The sequence below is a fragment of the Bactrocera tryoni genome, chromosome 5 (genome assembly GCF_016617805.1).
Source record: "Bactrocera tryoni isolate S06 chromosome 5, CSIRO_BtryS06_freeze2, whole genome shotgun sequence".
Taxonomy (NCBI): domain Eukaryota; kingdom Metazoa; phylum Arthropoda; class Insecta; order Diptera; family Tephritidae; genus Bactrocera; species Bactrocera tryoni.
In genome coordinates this window covers 72939313-72958951 of record NC_052503.1, presented here as the reverse complement: position 1 = coordinate 72958951, position 19639 = coordinate 72939313, and the positions used below count along the sequence as shown (strand labels likewise).

The 19639-nt window shown below is 37.2% G+C and overlaps 4 protein-coding genes across 4 annotated transcripts; 1 reads left to right on the top strand and 3 right to left on the bottom strand.

The window, feature by feature from the left end:
* Positions 1–1810: 1810 nt before the first annotated feature.
* LOC120778413 lies at positions 1811–2643 on the bottom strand. The gene is made up of 3 exons (XM_040110197.1): positions 2575–2643; positions 2167–2496; positions 1811–1978 (listed from the first exon to the last, which is right to left on the bottom strand). The coding sequence occupies exons 1-3, from the start codon at positions 2641–2643 to the stop codon at positions 1811–1813; spliced, it is 567 nt and encodes a 188-aa protein (XP_039966131.1).
* A 1101-nt stretch (positions 2644–3744) lies between these two features.
* LOC120778412 lies at positions 3745–4632 on the bottom strand. The gene is made up of 3 exons (XM_040110196.1): positions 4534–4632; positions 3975–4298; positions 3745–3903 (listed from the first exon to the last, which is right to left on the bottom strand). The coding sequence occupies exons 1-3, from the start codon at positions 4630–4632 to the stop codon at positions 3745–3747; spliced, it is 582 nt and encodes a 193-aa protein (XP_039966130.1).
* Positions 4633–4805: 173 nt separating this feature from the next.
* LOC120778411 lies at positions 4806–5764 on the top strand. Its single transcript, XM_040110194.1, has 2 exons — positions 4806–4820; positions 5294–5764. The coding sequence occupies exons 1-2, from the start codon at positions 4806–4808 to the stop codon at positions 5762–5764; spliced, it is 486 nt and encodes a 161-aa protein (XP_039966128.1).
* A 1376-nt stretch (positions 5765–7140) lies between these two features.
* Positions 7141–7572, bottom strand: LOC120776369. Its single transcript, XM_040106948.1, has 2 exons — positions 7387–7572; positions 7141–7313 (listed from the first exon to the last, which is right to left on the bottom strand). Exons 1-2 carry the CDS (start codon positions 7567–7569, stop codon positions 7152–7154), a joined length of 345 nt encoding a protein of 114 aa, XP_039962882.1. The 5' UTR covers positions 7570–7572; the 3' UTR covers positions 7141–7151.
* Positions 7573–19639: the final 12067 nt, after the last annotated feature.

Here is a 19639-nt window from a genome sequence, read left to right as displayed (position 1 = left end):
CAAATATTAGATATATTATCTTGCCTCAAAGTACCCCTATACGCTTTTTCGCAAAACTGTCTTTGGGTAAACAATCTTGAAAGGTTTGATTGCAGGTAAAGTAAGCTAACTTGCTAAATTAAGTATCTAGGGCGCATCATAGATAGGTAGCTCTCGTGGGAACTCAACATCGCGGAAAGTACAACGAAGATATCGTTTGCCATGTATTACTGCAGGGGAGCCATTGGCAAAAGGTGCAGACCTCCACCTTTGGCTCTTAGAACCTAGTATCTAGGGTTCATCATAGACAGGTAGTTGTCGTGGGAACTTAACATTGCTGAAAGGGCAAAAAAAGTTTTTTTTGCGGATTTGAGGGGTTCTTCTGAAGTAGAACCATTGGCAAAAAGTGGAGACCCTCACCAAATGTAGTTCTTTGGCTCTGTAGAACCGTAGTTAAACCTATAATGTTCTATGGTATGTTTTTTCGATGGACGGCACTAGAAAAGACTTGTTCAACGGACTGCTCTTATCAATATTTCTGGTGCTCTACGATCCACACCAAATATATCACTAAATGCCTTACTGAAAATATAACCCGTAAATATAGCAACTAGATAAATCTATAGCCGCGAAAACTGCCCTCTGGCTTAGAGAATCTATGAGCCAGGGCACTTAGAAACTTTCGCACACTTTGGCTTCGTTCCAAAAATACTTGAATAAGGTAACCAGATTACCGATTCCAGCGCTGGCTGTTGCTTCTCTGCTCAGATACCTTCAAGGGAGACATGTAGGTAAAGGGCCCACTAGACCCGAGGGGCGGTGAGCTTTTTTTCGGATGGAACACTTTGATTTCATTTCAAAAATACTATGACTACCAGGTCGCCGAGCCTAGCTCTGGCTGTCGCTTTTCTGCTCACATACCACGGAAACATGGAAACAAGGACTCACTAGATGAGATGAGCGGTAAGCCTTTTGGCGAATGAATCAGAGCTCGCGAATGAGTTGATGGAGGACTGTACTGCCGTTAACTTTCCATCAGCTCCAGGTTTAGGCTTCCTGACCACTGCAGCGCCTTCCAAGCTGTGATGGTTGCCATAAAGGTAGCTGTAGAAATAGTGCTTCTGAACGTAGTATCCTTCAGAGTGGTTACTATCCACCCCGACAGTAGGGCAGCGATATCAGCCTTGAGTTCACTGACTGTAAGCCAATACTAGTGAAAGGTTGTATTGACTACTTGTCTCTGGCATCGAGTTAGTACAAGGTTACACTACTGGTTCTAGAACAGCCTTCGCTCTGAATAAGGGTTTTCAAGAGCTTACGAGGACAGGTAATTCGGTCTCAATAACTGTGGAATGAGAACGAGTTGGAGCTCCGTTGGCTTTTTTATGGTTCACTACTCGATTTTTGAGCCTCAGAACAAATCAGCCAGGGCCATCTCAACACTTCGGGCCTCATATTTTCAGACATCTTGACAGAAAAGCCGAAATAGAAATGAGACACCTAAGCAGATTTCCAAAAGGTTCAGAGCTACCTGATATCCAACTACAGGAATTTTTTACATAGCATTTCCTTTAACTCCGGTTGAGGGTCGGTCCAAAAAACAGAGCACTGTCTACAGCAGTTGAAATGTGAACTCCAGCTTGCAGTGATCCTTCAGACATCTTCTTTAACCTAACCTACGTTATTCAAATTTGGTAATCATTTTTTATAAATTGCTGAAGTTTATTTTTGTGAAGTCACTTAAAATCAAATAATAATCAATTGGAATATTATTTGTCATGTTAATTTGAATTCAGTGCATAATTGCTAATGTTATTGCACATAACCCCACTTATTTGTATTTATAAATGAGTTCAGAAATAGTGCTCGTATTCATCAACAGTTCGGTACGCTTGGAACGCTTCAAATACACATTGAAAATCAAACGATAAAATCCTTCCATTTGTAGAATGTAAACTCCATATCTTCTCGACGGAAGTATTGTCCACGTATAATTATTCTGTAAAGATAAGAATATAGATTACAGCAAAATTATTACAAAAATGGCATTTAGGCATTCAATTGTTTGAAAATTCTACATGACAGCTATCTCTCTCTTACTTTCCGCTACTCGCTTTCCATTCGAGGTGCAATCAACTATTCTCAAACTCTCAGCAGTTAACTGACGGCTAATAACTCTCAACTTACCTTCATGACCGGACAAGATATAGGTGAAGTGCCAGAATTCAATAAATTCGTTGTCCATTTCTTTACAACATCGAAGCCACCTGGTCCGGAGGAACGTTTCAGCAGGGTACAGCCATTCAAATTGAAATTGAAAACGTTTTGAAATTTGTCAGCATTGAACGGTTTCATCGAGACTACAAATTCCATCCAAATATCTTTGGTGATATTATGCGATATGGCAACCTCGATCTGTACAGCCTGATCTTCCTCTGTGGTATAGATATTCGCAGCCATAAAGTGGTTCGGATTGTAGGTATAGGTTATGTTGCGGTAGTAAAGATAGCGTAATTTCTATTACAAAATGTAAAAAGTAGAATTGAAAATATACGAGCAGGCTTAAGAGAGTATGAATATGTCGCAGGAACTCACAGATTTCGCTTCCAGTTCACTGCAGCTCAAATACCAGAGAATTGCCGTAAATATGTGTATGGTCCTCATTTTGCGCTACTTTCCGTTACACGAGTCTAGATCAGCGATTTCGGTAGATATGTTAGACAAGGAATCAAAAAAGTGTTTAATAATTTCAGCTGAAATATTAAAGTGCGGCCTATAATGACTGTGCTAAGTGATTTATAATTGGCTCCGATTTGCTGAATTAGCGAGTAATTTCTAATTGACTAAGAATTCAATACCTAATTTAGATGAGTTCAGTTAACAGAATTCTAATTGAAACACCAAATTCCAAATCCAACGGACCATAACAATATAACGAGTGAAATGTTAGAGGTGCCGGGAGCTTTTTCACGGGTTGATCGAAGCCCAAAGATAAGGTTGGAAGAGGGGTCTTCTGTCGAGAGCTCTGCATCAACTCTTGTTTCAAACTACCAGACTACTGTAGTGTCTTTCTAGCAGAAGACATCAAGATGGCAACATATATACAGGGTTTGTCTGGAAAGTAATAGGACTGATTTTCTTTCGTTGCGACTGTACTTCGGAGCGTGTGCGCACCGACTGAACCCGGTAGAGGGCGTTACTAGCTAACGAACGAGCGGCTGGTCAGTTAACTCCGATGAATTTGTTCCTCCCGGATAAACCGTCCACACCAAGTTTTACGTGGAAGACATCGCAGCCTATTGGGAGTTGCAGCCCAGTTGTGGCCGTTTTACGAACCCGACGAATTGGCGAAATTGATATTAGCCGTCTCAGTGAATTTGTGGCATGTGCTAGGCATTTCGTCGATATGCGACGATCTTCTTTATTCGTACCTAGGCGCTCTGAGCTTCACATTGGACAAGCGTTTCTAGCACTCCAAGTGAGATTATTCATTGTACCACTAAAAATCAACCTATTTACTTAAACTAACCTAACATTTGTGACCAGTAGACACCTAAGTACATTTTATATCAGTAAAAAATTTTAATTATTTCAAATTAACTGCTTAAGGACATATTTCATTCGTGCTGAACATGCGTATGCAATTCCCAACTGGTTGATATCACATAAAACATATAATCGCTTGCTAGACAGAAAAATGGTGTTTATTATTTTTTTTTTTCAATATAATTTTCAATATTATATTTCAATATTATGATTTCGATTTCAATCTCGATGCAATTCGAAAACGATTGTGACGTTTGTAAATGGCTCATTATTTAAGGCTTTCAAGTAGAATTGGGTATCGATGCGAAATAGACCAGCAGAGATAAATTTCGGTATAGTGCCCGCTTCTGGACGCAAATTAAGCCAGTAATATGAACCCTTAAAACATAAAAAGTGAATTTCTTACTACATTAATAATTAAAAGCGTATTATTTTGGGCTTTAACGCACCGCTTTCCACGGACAAGTGCGTGGCATATTACTATATTTCTGTAAATTCCTTATCCACAAGTGCACCAAACCCTGCTGATTGAACTCGTTGCGTAGCACCTCGCACAAATTGACGTTGAACGACAAAATCGAACGATATTTTTTCGAAGCTTGTTGTTTAAATGCTATGGCTACTTTCATCCAGAAATCCACAGATACATTTTTTGCTATATTCAATGACGTACTAATGGTCGAGCGATCGGTAGAGATGTTGCAGGCAAAGCTGTCGACGTATTTCGGATTGTAGCTCTTCTCAATGCTGCGAAAGTACAGTGCCGTGTTTTGCTGGAAAATTTAAAGAGTGGAAATGCATTTAAATAAATAATATTTTTTTATAAGAAAATTTATTTTTTACAAATTTTTTTAATAAAAATAATTTTTTTAAGTTTTTTTTTCTTTAAAATATTTTGTCTTTACTTAAAATTGAAAAAAAATTTTTTAAATAAAAAAATAATAATTAATTTGAATTTTTTTTGTGCGCAATATAATTTTATTAGTAATGCCTGCTCTTTTTACACACCTTTCCTTCATGGCTCCTTTCTACGCGCAGCGCTAAAAGCAAAGCCGCTATAAAAAGTAATTGATTTTTCCGACACAAGCGCGCCTGCATGGCTTTCATTACATTAGTGGAATGCAAATAATTATTTTCAAATAGTTTTTGAAAATTTTTTCCAGCAAATATTAGTTTTTACGCCTCATTAATTCTAATTATGCCGCAGTCATTGTTTAATTGGCGTGTATTTAGTGGCTAGTTAGAAAAATGCAATCATAATGATTATTATATATGCTAATATGTTACACGAGAATGTATGTACTTTGTTTAAAATTAGTAAAAAAATAGATAAAATATATTCGCAATAGAAAAATACACAAAAAACAAAACACTCAAAAAATAGCAGCGCTTGAACTGCGGCACTATTTTTTACAGTGTATTATTATAAAGCCATTAGTATTTCTCTTTTAAAATACCTCTCCTAAGCCACACCATCAAATCTACTTTTTGCCGATACTAATTAGCTAGTTTATTTAATTACTTTTCTATTTTCAAATTATTTCAAATTCACCGCCATTTTAAAATCTTCCGCAGACCTCAAAATGAGTTCAAGACTTAAAGTAATCACTTTTATTTTCAATTTATTGCTGCTTACAGAGTTTACGCGATTTACAAGTGGCGTGAGTAATTTTCATTAAACTCTTCACATTCTCTTAACCTTTTTACCTACACACTCTCTAATCCTCTCTCCCTCACTCTCTCTCGTTAACTTACTCAACCTCAGCAGATCACGCAGCTGTCCTTCAAGTCGGTACAGTCACGCTTCAACACGCGCTATTTCTCGAACTTCACCACCCAGCTCGTTAACGGCACGGTCTTTAATGACTGCCATCTCACTGAGCGTTTGGATCCCGGTGTACGCTGTCATCTGGAATTTCAACTGCGCATCGCTAATTCCAAGATTTATCAGTCACTTTTCGATTTCGATATCGATGTTTGTGGCACGATAATAGCGCTTAAAGATCACTTTCTTAAGAGTTGGTATCGCAGCCTCTTGAAGTACGGTAATTTTATGGAGAATTGTCCGTTCCATCCCGATCATTACTATTTGAATGGTTGGCAATTGGAGCCGGCATTGTTTCCCAAATATCTTTATCCTGGTGATTACAAAATAATCGCACTTATTTATTACGGACAGTATAAGAAGAAAAAAATGGATTTCGTGTTCGAACTGCAATTGGAAGCTACTGTCTTGTGAAGTTCAGAGAATGAAATGAAACAATAAAATAATCGCAAAAGTCTGAATATTTGCATATTTATTATCATGCCGTTTCAATCTTATGCAATTATAGTATGTATTTTTCTCAGCCGTAGCCGTAGTCGCAGTCTCTACCCAAGCTTCGTTTTTGATTTCTGTCTCCTTTACAGCCGCAATCTTGGCTCACTGCGTCGCAGAGGCTACTCGTGGCGGTGTTTTGGGCACCTGGTTTTAGCGGAGTCGCTGACGACTGCAAAGCTGCTGGGATGGCACCCTTGCCCTGCTCACATCGGAGTGAGACCGAGTTCGAACTTGAATTCTATCACTTGACCAAGGGACCACATGTTTAGCAGGACACTGTCCAATACTCATTCATGTGGTAAAGCTGACAACCTTAACGGACGCTAGTTGCTTGACCGATTTTTAAGGCTACCACAATAGACCCACATACTAAGCTCTCCAAGTGAGATCCCTGTTAGCATTGCCCTCCTAACCTAACCTACATAATAGTCTTAATCTCCGTCCTGGGCTTAACGTCAGCTTCGCTTTCTACTCCTGAATGCCAATGGACAGGCATTCTAAGCTCTCCAAGTGATTGCTAGGAGCGACCTCTTAACCTAGCATACCTAACCGCCTCAATGTCAGTCCTAGGCTTAACGTAAGCTCCGCTTTCTATTCCTGAATCTTTCGAAGCCTCAACAACAATTTTTTGCCTGAGCTCCGCTTTTCAATCCTGAAACATCACCTCCAGTATCAGTATCCTCCTTATTTCGTCTTACAAGTTCAGGTCTAGTTTCAAGGTTTTATCCTTAGTTGAATTCCGTCCTGTTTATTTTGAGGTTAAGGTCTCTTATTGGGTAGCACAGACTCTACTGTATTCAGCTTTCGCCTCAGTCTAGAGCTTCGTAGTATTGAGAGTATAATTCTGTCTCTGCCTATTTCATTATCAATTTCTGTCTTGGGATCGACTTCATTCTTAACTCCTGGATTAGTCAAAGTTTTCAACTTTATAATGTCTCAATTAGTGGCGGAGCTCTGGGTCGAAGTAACATTAACATTACAAATTTGTAGAAAAGAAAAACCTCGCACAAAGAAATCAAGGATCCGCCACTGCTCTCAGTACCTCACTCACGGTTTCTGTCCAGTAAACGATTCTGTCTGTGTCAATCCTCGATTTTATTCAGTCTAACTAAGGAATTAAATTCAAAACTCAAGTCTCAGCATACCCCTATTCCACGAGTCAGTTGCAATAACGATCTAAGACTCAAACTGCAACTTTAGGTATCCTGCCTAAGAAAGTAAAATCTCTCGGTATCTTAAAATAACGGTATATATTTATTCAATTAAAATTCCGTTCTCTAAAAGGCTCTTGGAACAGCCTTTAAAATCAGTCGATCTCCAAATCGGCCTGGAAGTCAGCCACTTTTATCTCTTTCTTGTTCTTCTTCCCTTTGTAGTAATGATGCGTGACGATGCGGTATTCGCCTGCTTGCAAATAGACTGGTATGCTGCCTTTCTCTACCGTAAAGTTCCTTATATAATAGTGACCCTTAAACGAAAATGGTTTTACTAAAACTGCACACAAAAGAAATACTTCGGAACACCAAAAAAACGCCACTTACCGCTTCCAAAGGACAATGCGGCTTTAGATTACTGTATTTAATTACATTTAGCATCCAAGCACGCAACAAAGTAATGCGCGACAAGTTATTCATTAGTCCACACAAGTCCACATTGTAGGCGAAAATGCTCTGAAAGCGCTTCTTATCCGCCGACAGACTGATGAATACATCGAATTTGGTCATGAAGCCCGGCACCACATCACGCAGCAGCCACATCTCGATATTCAAGGCGCCATCGGTTAGGTCCGTGCTGACATTATGCACATAGGCGTGGTTAAATGTCATATGGGCGGCGTTAAAGCGTACGCCACGCTGACGTGCTGCGTGAGAGACAGTGTCAATAGAGCGCATATGAATATAAGTTGTGTACTATTCAACTGATATGATTGTCAGCTGAGTGTGTGTGTGCGTGTGTGCTAAGTGTTGCGAGATGCAAATATGCAGAGCATCTGTATTGTATGCAAATGAATTAATTGGCAAATTCATTAAAATGCATGACTCACCTGCGCCTTGATAGCGTGCCGCCATAGCGCCATAGTCGCAAAAGACAATACAAAGAAGCAGTGAAGCTGGCAGGGATTCCCAAATGTTGCTGCGCAAATGCATTAATGTCGACTTAATTCAATGAGCAGGCAATTGAATATGTAAAGCGTACGCCAGCGCTTGGGCACAGCGCAGATATGCATTTTCAATATTCTTGCCACAAACAAATTCGATTTCGATTGTCGCACGAAAATTTGCCGTAATTATAAACGTATTACGTTGTGAAGCTCGTAGCTTAAAGTCGCCACCAATGCTGATAATTTAACATTAATTGCAAATTTTTCGATGACGTCAAGCCTGACTACAATTTAACTAAGTTGCATTCATGTGTGGTATTATACTTCTTTTTCGTACGAATGTTTCTGAAAACCGCCCAATTATTTTCTATACTGGTAAGCTAAGGCTTTATCAACCTTTAGGTAGCCTTTCTAAATTTTGGATATGTTAAAAACGCCTTAAGTTAAACAGAGCCTAGAGCTTACCCTCTTTTTGTCCATCAAACTCTTGGTTTTGATATTCGATTTTGGATGTATGCTTCTTTCTTTCAGTTTTCTCCATATTTTGAATATATTTTCGGGGGTATTAGGATCCATTAGTACGTCAATGAATCTTGATATTTCCGGAACGCCAATTCTTAATTAAAAATATATTAAAAAAGTTTCAATATTGCCTCAGCCCATGTCTGAATAATATGATATTTATCACAAAGTCCTTTTAACTTCAACCATATCGTAAAAGTTCGTTTTAAACGGGTCCGGTCATAATCCTATATGATCTCCTTATACTTATATAATGTGGCAATATTTCCACATTCTACTGTACCTCTAAAATAATACCGGGATTATATCTGAAAGAAACGAAAACAAGAAAAAAAAACGTTAGTCTTTCCCAGTTTTTTTTTTATAGCATGAGCTTAAGTTAGATTAGGTAAATAGGCTGATTAGTCGTGACACTAAGAATAATCTCACTTGGACTTTTACTTGTATCCCAGAACTCCGAAGTATGGATCAAACAGGCTATCGCATATCGACCAAATTCTTAGAGACTGCCAAAAATTCATCGAAACTAATATCACTTCCAGCTAATTCGGTGGATTATGTGAAAATATAAATACGCATACCAACCAACATACTTCAAACTTAGTCTGGCAGAAACTGGACTGTGGAGGAGAAAGTCTGTTTCCACCTCATCTTTCTCGTTGCAACTTTGAAAAGTTGCGTCCTCCAAAATCTTTAGTAGTAGTGACTCAGAGATATTGTCAAGTTAGAATACCTATAATTGCGATTTTCTGTGGTTCGCTAAAGGCTAGCAGTTCAATGCACCTTTTATGATCCACTCTGGGCCAGAAAGCTTTTGCAACCTCACAAGTGCTGGTTGCTGACCAACGCTTGCTGAACCTATGCGAATTCCATAGATCTACGCACGAATGCAAGAAGACAGAGAACCCTAATCGTTCTTAATGGAATTTGGATAAGGATGCCTTCTCTTCCAAGCTCAGCCGCTTGACAATTTCCGACGATTCGGCTGTGGCCAGGCACCCAGACATGTTTAATATGGAAGTAGCTTGATGCTACTGCTATGACCTCACTAGCACTAGCCCTCCTTGCCTAGCTTTGCGTTCGCTATCAGCGAGCTCAAGGCCTTTATAGCAGGATACATATCTCCTTAAACGAAGCCGCAGTTTGGAAGTATAGCAGCTGCTACCTTAATACTTCACCTATCCTTTCTAATCCGGCCGAAGACTGACATCCTCCTCGCATTGTCTTCATTCCGCCGAAGCCACTTTTCCGATTTCCTAAAGGTGAGATCTTAAGAAAAGCTGCCTTGTGATAACCTCTATAATGTAACTGAGCTCCCTTTTGCAGAGAATTTGAAGCTTTTTGGTCTGTACACCATCAACATTACCCCAAAGTAACGTTTTCCTGTATTTCTTGTGTTCTAAGACCACAGATTTTCCTCTAAAGTACATTGCTTCAAACAACCCTTTGAGGGAGCTGCATGACCTGTGGCAGGTTAGCGGAATTGTGTTTTGAGTCAGTCAAGTACTTCAATGCACAAAGAAGAGAACATTTTATTTGACAATATAACAGTACAAAAGTCTGTACAGCAATTTACTTATATACGGAATAAATAGAAGTATTCGCCAATGATATATACGGTATGTTCTGTTTCGGATCTGCTTTAAAATATGAGTTGATCATGGTGCAATAACGGCCAGTTGGCATAAACGCTGGCAAACTATTACGTTCGAGGCGTACACCTTTCCAAAAATAGTGGCCCTGCAGCAAAGATATAAAGGATATGTCACTAAGCTTTAAAAAACATTTTTTGTCAATAATAATTTTAACTTGTTATTGTTGGATTGTATCAATTTGCCGTCCAATTAACACCAACACATTATCTCACCTTCTCAATCGGACAGAATCTGGGCATATTGCCTTGCTTCCAATAGTTTTCAAACCAAATTTGCATCCAGTTCAATTTATCGTTTGGATTCTTGCGTCCCAATAGCTGACACACATCCAACTCATACGAAAACAAGGAAATATATTTCCTCATTTTGGCATCACGTTTGCCTACGTTAACCGACACCCAAAGATCGCTCGGATAATTACGTTTAACATCGAGTAATACATCAACAGCTGTGCCATTTCTGATAATCACAATTTCATTATTCTCCAAATAAGTGCCATTAAATTGTACCAGAGCTTTGGTGAAGACCAGTCTCTAGTGAAGAAATATTGCTTAATGTCATATATGCCTTATATACTCATAACTCACCCGCTGACTGCTAACCAAATTGAAAAGTAGCAAGAACGTTGTGAGCAACTTTGAAACACTGTACATTTTTAGCGCTTGAAAAAGGTTTGAGGTTAACCACCGAGCAAATGTGTTTGGACAAAAAGAAATAATAGTTTAGATTAAAACTGTGTCGTGACACTTACGACATATTTATGAAGCTTTTTAATGGAAATTCACAGAATAGTGGTAGCAAGTGCAGCTCTGACAGATTTGGGCCGAGCTTTCTTCTCTATCTGTAACTGTGTACTTCGTTAAGGTCCATAACGCCTTCATATGGAAAAGGGAAACTGTTAACAGCTATAACAGTCTTTATCTTCAGTCATATATATAAACAATTAATTATTTTAAATTAATGATTTTTATATTCAGTGTGACGAAGTCAGGTTAGAACTCGCGTGAAAGAGAGTCGTGGCTACGTACCGCTCGTAAGTCTATTACGCTTCGGTCACCCACAGTCAATTCCAATACTAAAACGTATACAAATAATAGAATTAAATATAATATGAATTGCGGCGGTGCTCTTGTTATTTGCTCATTAACAGTTAATTTAGATTAAAAATATCTTTGATTTCATTTTTACTAATGACTTGTTTACATTTTTATATCGGTTAAGTTTTCAATTTTCAATAATTATTATGCTATGCGTGAGTTAATGGTATCTTGCCCTCTCTTTCTCACCAGCCGCAAAGAACCCAGCAGAGATGACAGGAAAAACAGACAAATTATTTCTCTTTCTTCGTCTTTTGCAATGGGTTGCTGGAAGCAATGTACCCAAGATAAAAATCTTTGGTTTTAGAATACAAGAAATACAGGAAAAAGTTAATTTGGGGTAACGTTGATGGTGCACAGACCAAAAAACTGCTACTGCTCATCACAGGCCACCTTTTCTTAAGATCCTACCTTTAGGAAATCGGAAAAATGGTTTCGGCAAAATGTAGGGAATGCGAGGAGGATGGTGAGCCTCTAGAACATTGTTCATGCGAATGCATAGTTTTCAGCCGGATCAAAAGGGATATATTCCACGGCTCTGAATACCCTCTTATAAGATACTTTAAGCAGATGGTGTAGAAAAAAATAAGTTTTTTTTTACTAAATCCACTGAGTTGCTAACTAAGGCTTAAATTAGTTACCACCCGGCAGACCTAATAATAGTCTACGTGCAACCGGCTGCGGTCCGTCGTTCGTGCTTCAACTTTTTCAACCAATCAAAGTACTTGAAGTGATTTGTATTTCATACAGGTCTTCCAAATAATCGCAATTTATTGTTATTATACGTTAATGGTCTTCTGAAATTATCTCCATAGTTTTGGTTTACATGCCATATTCTTAAGAAACCCATAGACTAAAGAACCAAACAGTTTCTCACTGCACATTTCTAAATTAAGTAGGACCAGGCAATGACGATTATTTGACCACAATTAACATCAATATCAGCGATATTTAGGAAAATAACCAACCAGAAACTCGCAAGCTTAGTTTTTGCAGTTTATTCACCTCACACACTGCTCTATTGCCTGTTCAAAAGTGTTATTGAACTTGTGGAACACTTCATTAGCTACTATTAAATTATAATATTCAACTTATTTTAAGCACGGCTATCGATTTTGTTTTTACATTTCTCTCGGCCAATGGACACGAGCCTTTTTTTTGAGCGTTTCAAATTAAATTGTGTGGGATCCAAAGTGAACAAGTTTTCTTTTACAAACAAATTTCAAATGACAATATTGAATGTATGCTGATTCCACTAATGCCTAGAGTTGACTCAACCTCACGATTAATCACATGACGAATTTGGAATATCAGTTTGCTTAGAGCACCAATAGTTTCCGGTACAAAAAATTGATTTTGGACGACCTCCACGAAATTTGTCTTGGATTGATCTACGACCTCGATTGGATTATTTATTATCTGTAAATACTAGTCATTGATGGAGCTTCATTGCCAAAAATTTAATTAAATACATCTATGGACTCTTCATGAGTTCATTTACGACGGAAGTTGTAAAAAATAAACACAAGAAAATGTTCGCGAATTAAATCCATTTTTTGGTCAAGATGAATTTTCTAAGTTACTTTATTTTTATTTTGTATGAAATGAATATTTTTAGTTACTATTAGCAGGAGAAATAGCGCACGTACGTCAAAACATTCTGAACACGTAGGACATCGAATATGTCAAACTTTACAATAAAGTTGTGAGTTGCCTGATTGCAAAACTTGGGTTGCCATATACCGAAATCGAAAAAGCAAAAATTTATTAGTTGAGGTTTTTTGAAGTGAAGAAGTGAAGTTCAGCTCTATATGAGTCGCTCACATAGCTTGGTTGCTCTGTAGCTTAATTGAACTTATGGAACACTATAAAATTAATGAACTTATGAAATGAATGAATGAACTTATGGAACACTATCGCAATCTTCTCTGCATTTTGACTGACTGTTACTCTGACACAAAATGTTTTGAAAACATGCATTTGTAATACAAATTGTACTGTAAATCGTCACATAATTGCAGGCATACCATAATTGTAGTATTTTTAAATTAAAAATAAATATACATACCTCAATTTATATCACATTATATACTTCAAACGTTATCAAGAGCTCGACTCAACACATGTATTTCCAAATAAAAATTAGCTGCTTTCAACTCACTACACACGGAAACACTTAGAGGGTTACAATGCTGCTTTAACGAGCAACGCTTTCCTTCCTCCAGCCCACACAAAACCGCTTCAACATAGAAAAGACAGGAAATATAGTATTGCAACAGGTGCGCGCACAATACTGAAATCACCCAATTTGTTGCGTTAAGGACCACCAACTATGCGCTGCTAATGTGCGACAACTTTACCTGCGAACCAGCGGACAGACGGCCATACAGCGCGCCAGCAGCAAGCGCATTAATAGCAGCTAACTGCCGGCAGCCTTGCGCGCAACCTTCCGCAGCACGCGCTCATTGCCTTCGGGGACGTTATTTTTCACTTCCAATTGAGTGCAACATCGCACGTGCAATTCACATAAATAAATTAATGAAGAGCGTGAACGCACGAGCTGACTGCCAGCAGAGCAAAGCGGCAAGTAGTTGAGCGCAGCATGAGCGCGCATTACGTATACGACAAGGTGGGCGCACTTACCGCTCTTAGGTGTATTGTTGTTATAAGGGTGGCCACTACTGCCCGCGGCGCGACAAAAAGGACACTGGCAAAATAAGTTAAGCATTAAGAAAAGTTGCGGCATGTTGTAGTGTGATGCAACATCACATGCAACACTTACAGTGCTGCGCCAAAAACTCAGTTTAGCACACTGTGTTGCGCCACGCGCGTTGAGCCTGTGTGTGCTTGTCTTCTCGCAACACTTTCCGCTGCCGATTGCTTAGCAATTTATACTTTCCGTTGATAGTTTTGCTTTTCACTTATCTTTCTTCCAATCACTTCGTTTCACTTCGTCTTCGACTGCAAATCCGCACGCATTCGTTGGCTGCTGCTGCTTCTGATTGCCGCTTGTGGCAGCAACGCCGGATGTCATCAGCTCGAGTCCTTGTTGCTGATTTCTGTTGCATTTGTTGTTGTAATTGTCATTGTTTTTGCTGCAGAGCTGCAATCTACTCTTGCACTTATCTTTGTAGTTTTCTCAAGGTTGTCGCTGGCATCGCATTGCAATTGTTTGTGTATTGCGCTATCATTACATATCCGTTTGCGCTTGCATTGAAGCGTAATTGCGAAATTATTGCGAAAATGTATTGAAGCAAATAATGATGGTGCCACCAGCCAGGCATATATGTATATGTGCCACAGTCCCTAGCAAATGCCAGATTGTCTTCTCTAACTCCTTTGAAAACTCCAAAGCTACGCAGCACTTGTCTTTGATACTTCTTCCCTCATCTGAAATAAGGATGATGAAGCCTATGCAGTCTATGGCGACAATGAGGAAATCGTTTGGAAAAAATCACTTAAAACAATTGCGAAATCGACAGCAAGTGCAGCAGATATAACGATTGCTGTGCCAAGACATACGAGTTTCAAGTGTACTATGAAATTTATTTGAGAAAATGCAATGGAGAATTGCGAATCGACTAAAAGATGCTGTCAAGACTGCAGCAAAGTCGGATAAAACTAGAAGTTAGTTTCGGTTGAAAGGTTGATTCCTCAACATTAAAGAGGACTCACACTTAGAATGTTATATACAGTTCTTTCTGAGGCCAACTGAAAAAACTCCTGTAGTTGAATATCAGTTATCGGAAAAACGCATTGACCATATCACAAATCTTCTTAACTGAGGATCTTGAGACTACACAGCTGCGGATACTCAATCAGCTCTTGCTGCTTTGATCTGAGACCTACCAGTCCAATAGTGAACCTCCTACTCGTTCCCATTCCGCAGTTATTGAAACTGTACTTGTACCTGTCCTATTAAGCTCATCAGCCTCACAGGTATTTAACCCAATATGCCCAGCCCCTCTTTTTGTTCTTAAATGAAACATAACCTTTTATGTTGAAGGAGCTGTTTTTTCAGAAAGCTTTTTTGAAAAACTAATATGAAAGCTCTGACTATATGAAAGCCCTTCTTATTGATTTTATATCAATCAAACCCTCCTTCATTGAAATCGGCTTTTTATAGAAAGCTTTTTAGAAAAGCTAATATCAAAGCTCTCTCTATATGAAATGTCCTATTATTATTTTTATATCAAACAGAACCTCTTCTTAAAAGCTGTATTTGTACAGAAAGCATTTTTAAAACAGCTAATATGAAAAATGTGTCTGAATTTATCCATAACATCAGTTCTGGAATTTTCTATTATTTTCCTTATAGACCTACGAACCACATTACAACACTGATCAATTACTTATACTGATTTTTGATCCCTTACGAAGTCCACGACTTCTGAGAGCCAGCAGAGCTCAAGTAAAACTTCACGTTGGGTATAAAAAGTGCCCTGAGACAACAGCAATTGAATCAACATCTCTTTCGCTTATCTCATCATTTACACAGCGGACATTAATATCAATGATTTTTCTGCATGCGGCAAGAAAAAAAGAAAAACAAAAGTAACAAACCGTTTATAATCTTGTGACTGCAGCACAAAAGGCAACAACTGCAATTTTTCGCATTTTACATTTTCTTCTCAAACGGCAATAAGCAAGCAAACACACAGCCCCGCCAGCCGTAATGTTTTCAAAGCCGGAAAAGCATCATCAGCTTGCAACAGCATCGATGATATTGACATTGCCGGCGTGCAATCAATTCCGACGACGCACGAGGAAGACGGTGACAATGATGATGACGGCGACAACGAGGCTGTGTTGCAAGCAGCCATAATCGTCACTAATGCGGCACGGCGCATCCGACTGATGAGCAGTCGCGGCGAAATGGAAACAAGCGTGCGTAAGCGGCAAGGTTGCCTTGTTGTGGAAATAAAAATATAAATAAGAAAAGAAGGAAACCAGGAAAAACGTTTCCATACGAGAACTTGATTCCAAACGTTCAGTTTCTATGGCAGCTATATGCTATAGTGGTTCTATCTGAACAATTACTTCGGAAACTGCACAACTAGCGTAGACAAGAACCAGAGCCGAATTTCTTGAAGTTATCTCGTCAACTGAAAAAGCTTTCCATACAACCACTTTTTTCCGAGCGTTCCATTTGTATGGCAACTATATGCTATAGTCCTCCGATCACAAAATTTCTTTGCAAACAATGCGACTAGCTTAGACAAGAACCCGTGGCGAATTTTGTGAAGATATCTCATCAACTGAAGAAATTTCGACAATTGAGCTGCTTATTAGATAGAAAAGGACATGTGGAAATTTCAGATCGATTTCTCAAAAGCTCGAGTCCTCTAGTTCATAGTCTCGTTTATATTTAGGATGTGCGGCAACCCTATAAAAACTACCGGAAGCCAAAATAAATGCCTGCAGCGGTTGCAGGCCACACGGATGAGCAACAGCAAGCGTTGACAATCTAGCGCTTCCTTCGCTGTATTACAAGTACCAATTGTTTTTGTTGTTGCGGGCTTGAGGCGTCAATGCGGCATGCAACATGTATTGCATATGCAATTCGTATTGAAATCATAATGCGCGCCCCTAGCAATCGGATCTCATTTCTCTCCCCTTTTTTGCGCAATTTAAGGAAGTGTCGGAGGTTAAAGTCGCATGCTGGCTTGTGCTGGAAATCTCACATTCATTTGGGGTATAAAATGCTTTTCCTAGTGCTTTTCTTAGTACTTTTCTTAGTCGCTTTTCTTCAAACTCACTGTGCAGTGGCAGCTGAGCTTTGGAGTTTAAATTTAATGCGTTGCCCTCTGGGAATACATCCATGGATATTTATATCAATTTTTTTTAAAGCTTGAAGGCGAACGCGTGATTGAAACATTTTTGCATATGCTTAGTAGTTTTGGGTATTCCATCGTGTCTTATTTATGGAAGACGAATGTGAATTAGTTTGCTGAGCAAATCTGAGTTGCAGATAGTCAGCAGTTTTCCCCTTTTTGCAGTCCATATATCGTAAATTTTTGTAGAAAAAAGCTCACTTAGCTCGTCGGTAGTAGTTGGAAGCTCTCTGGGTCCCCCCATAATATAAATTTCGTACTCCTGTTCCTGGTAATTTCCCCTTATGGAGAGATCAAAAATTCCCTAACAGACAAAAATTGGAAATGAGGAACTTTAATCCCAGACTCACGGTCTGTCGACAGTTACTGTACTCCTTGAGCTCTCAAAATCCCTCTTACACTTAACTCAACAAAAACACCATATAAATCGACAGAAGTCTATATGGTCATGGTCCAAGCAAATATCAACTGGACTACGATTTTTTGCAAGTCACCCTCTTCAACCACATTCCTTACTCTCCTTTTTCACTTCAATAACATTTATACAGTCGCTTCACGCTCCTGGCATGAGCTTTTGTTTGACGCCAATTTACTTTTAATTCCCACCGCGATAATTACGACACTTCAGCTCGTAACGGTAAATGCATTGTATCCGCCCAACTACTGCAGCTGTCAATGGGTGGATATGTGCGTGTGTGTGTGCGTATTAATCTCTCCAACGTAACGATTGTCTTACAGCATACCATACATGCATACACACTCACACAGGAGGAGAAGAGTGAAGAGCACGTAATTGCCATCAATTCGTTGTGTCGATAATAATTCTGTGACGATTTTTCCAAGCCAAATAATTGCTGGGGCGCACAACAATGCTTGAGCAATTTGTTGAACGTTGTGTGGTGTGTATACCTACATTCATATGTGTGAAGCAAGTTGGGTTTTTGAGTGAAGTACTCGAGTGCAGTTGCTTTGGTAGAGGATTTCGAAGTAAGTTTTTTGAAAAAAATATTTTTTGGATATTTCTGAAAGTTTTTTGTTAATATTTTCAAATTTTTTGAAAATGTTCTTTAAAGATTTTTTCCAAAAATTTTTGGAAACAATTTTGAAAAATTTTGTAAATTTTTTTTTTAATTTTTTTTTAGTTTTTTTTTTAATTTTTTTATAATATATTTTTAATCTTCTTGTGAATATTTTTGAAAAGTTTTTTAAATTTTCTTAAGTTTTTTGAAAATACTTTTGATGATTTTTTAATAGTTTTGAAGAGGATTTCGACGAAACTTTTTGAGAAAAATATTTTTTTTAATATTTTTCGAGAGTATTTTCAATTAAAAAAAAGCAAATTAAATTTACATATTTCTCTCAACTGAAACTTTCGAAAAAAAATTAAAAAAATTTGGAAATATATATCTAATATGTACATATGTATGTATATTTTAATATTTTCCGATTGAAATATTACACAATAATTTTTGGAAATATCGTTTTAATACATATTTTGAAAATATTTTTCTCACCTAAAAAAAACAAATTAAATTGCTTTTTAAAGGAAATATTTTTGAAAACGTTTCTCAAATATGTATTTTTAAATAATTTCAAAATACTTTTAAATATTTTTGAAAAAATTTCTTTTTAGAAAATAAAAACAAGCTAATGTATGTTTGGCAACTTAGGCTTTCGAAAATTGTTTTTAAAAGGAATATTTTTGAAAAAATATTTGAAGTTTTTTTGGAAAAGTTTTAAAATATTTTTTAGTTAAAAAATATTTGAAATTTTTTTTCCGATCTTTTAAAAATATTTTTTAATTAAAAAATTTTAAAAATATATGTATGTGACAGTTTAGACTTTCGAAAACAGTTTTTTTAAAGAAATATTTTTGAAAATTTTTCTCAATATTTTTGAAGACTTTAAAACACTGAAAAGCAAAAGAAAAAAACTTAAATTTTTGCGTGGCAATTTAGACTTTGAAAAACAGGTTTTTAAAATATTTAGTCTTGAAAACATGTTTTAAGTATTTATGATGATTTTTAAAACATTTTTGGGTTTGAAAAATTATTCTAAATATTTTAGAAAATTTATATAATAATTTTGAACATGTTTTTAAATATTTATGAAAGGATTTTTAGATATTACAAAAACGAATTAAATTGATATTTATATGACAACTTAGGCTTGGGAAAAAGGTTTTTTGAAAGAAATATCTTTTAAAACACTTTTCAAGTGTTTTTAAAAATTATTTCTTGGTTGAAAAAAAGACAAGTGAAACTTATATGTGGGTATTGAGGCTTTCGAAAAAAGTTGTGCAAAATAAATATTTTTGAAAACTATTTTAAAATATTTTTGAAGATTTTTATGATATTTTAAAAACATCAAAAGATATGTTTTAAAAGATTTTTGAATACATTTGAAAAAAAAATAAATTAAGGCTTTCTAAAAAAATTTTAAAATATTTTTCATAATATTTTTTGAAAATTTTTAAAATATTTTTATAATATTTTAAATATTTTGAAAATTTTTTTTTTTTTTTTTAAGTTTTTTATTTTTTTAAATTTATTTTTTTTTAGAAGGTTTTGCTGCTGGTTTTAAGA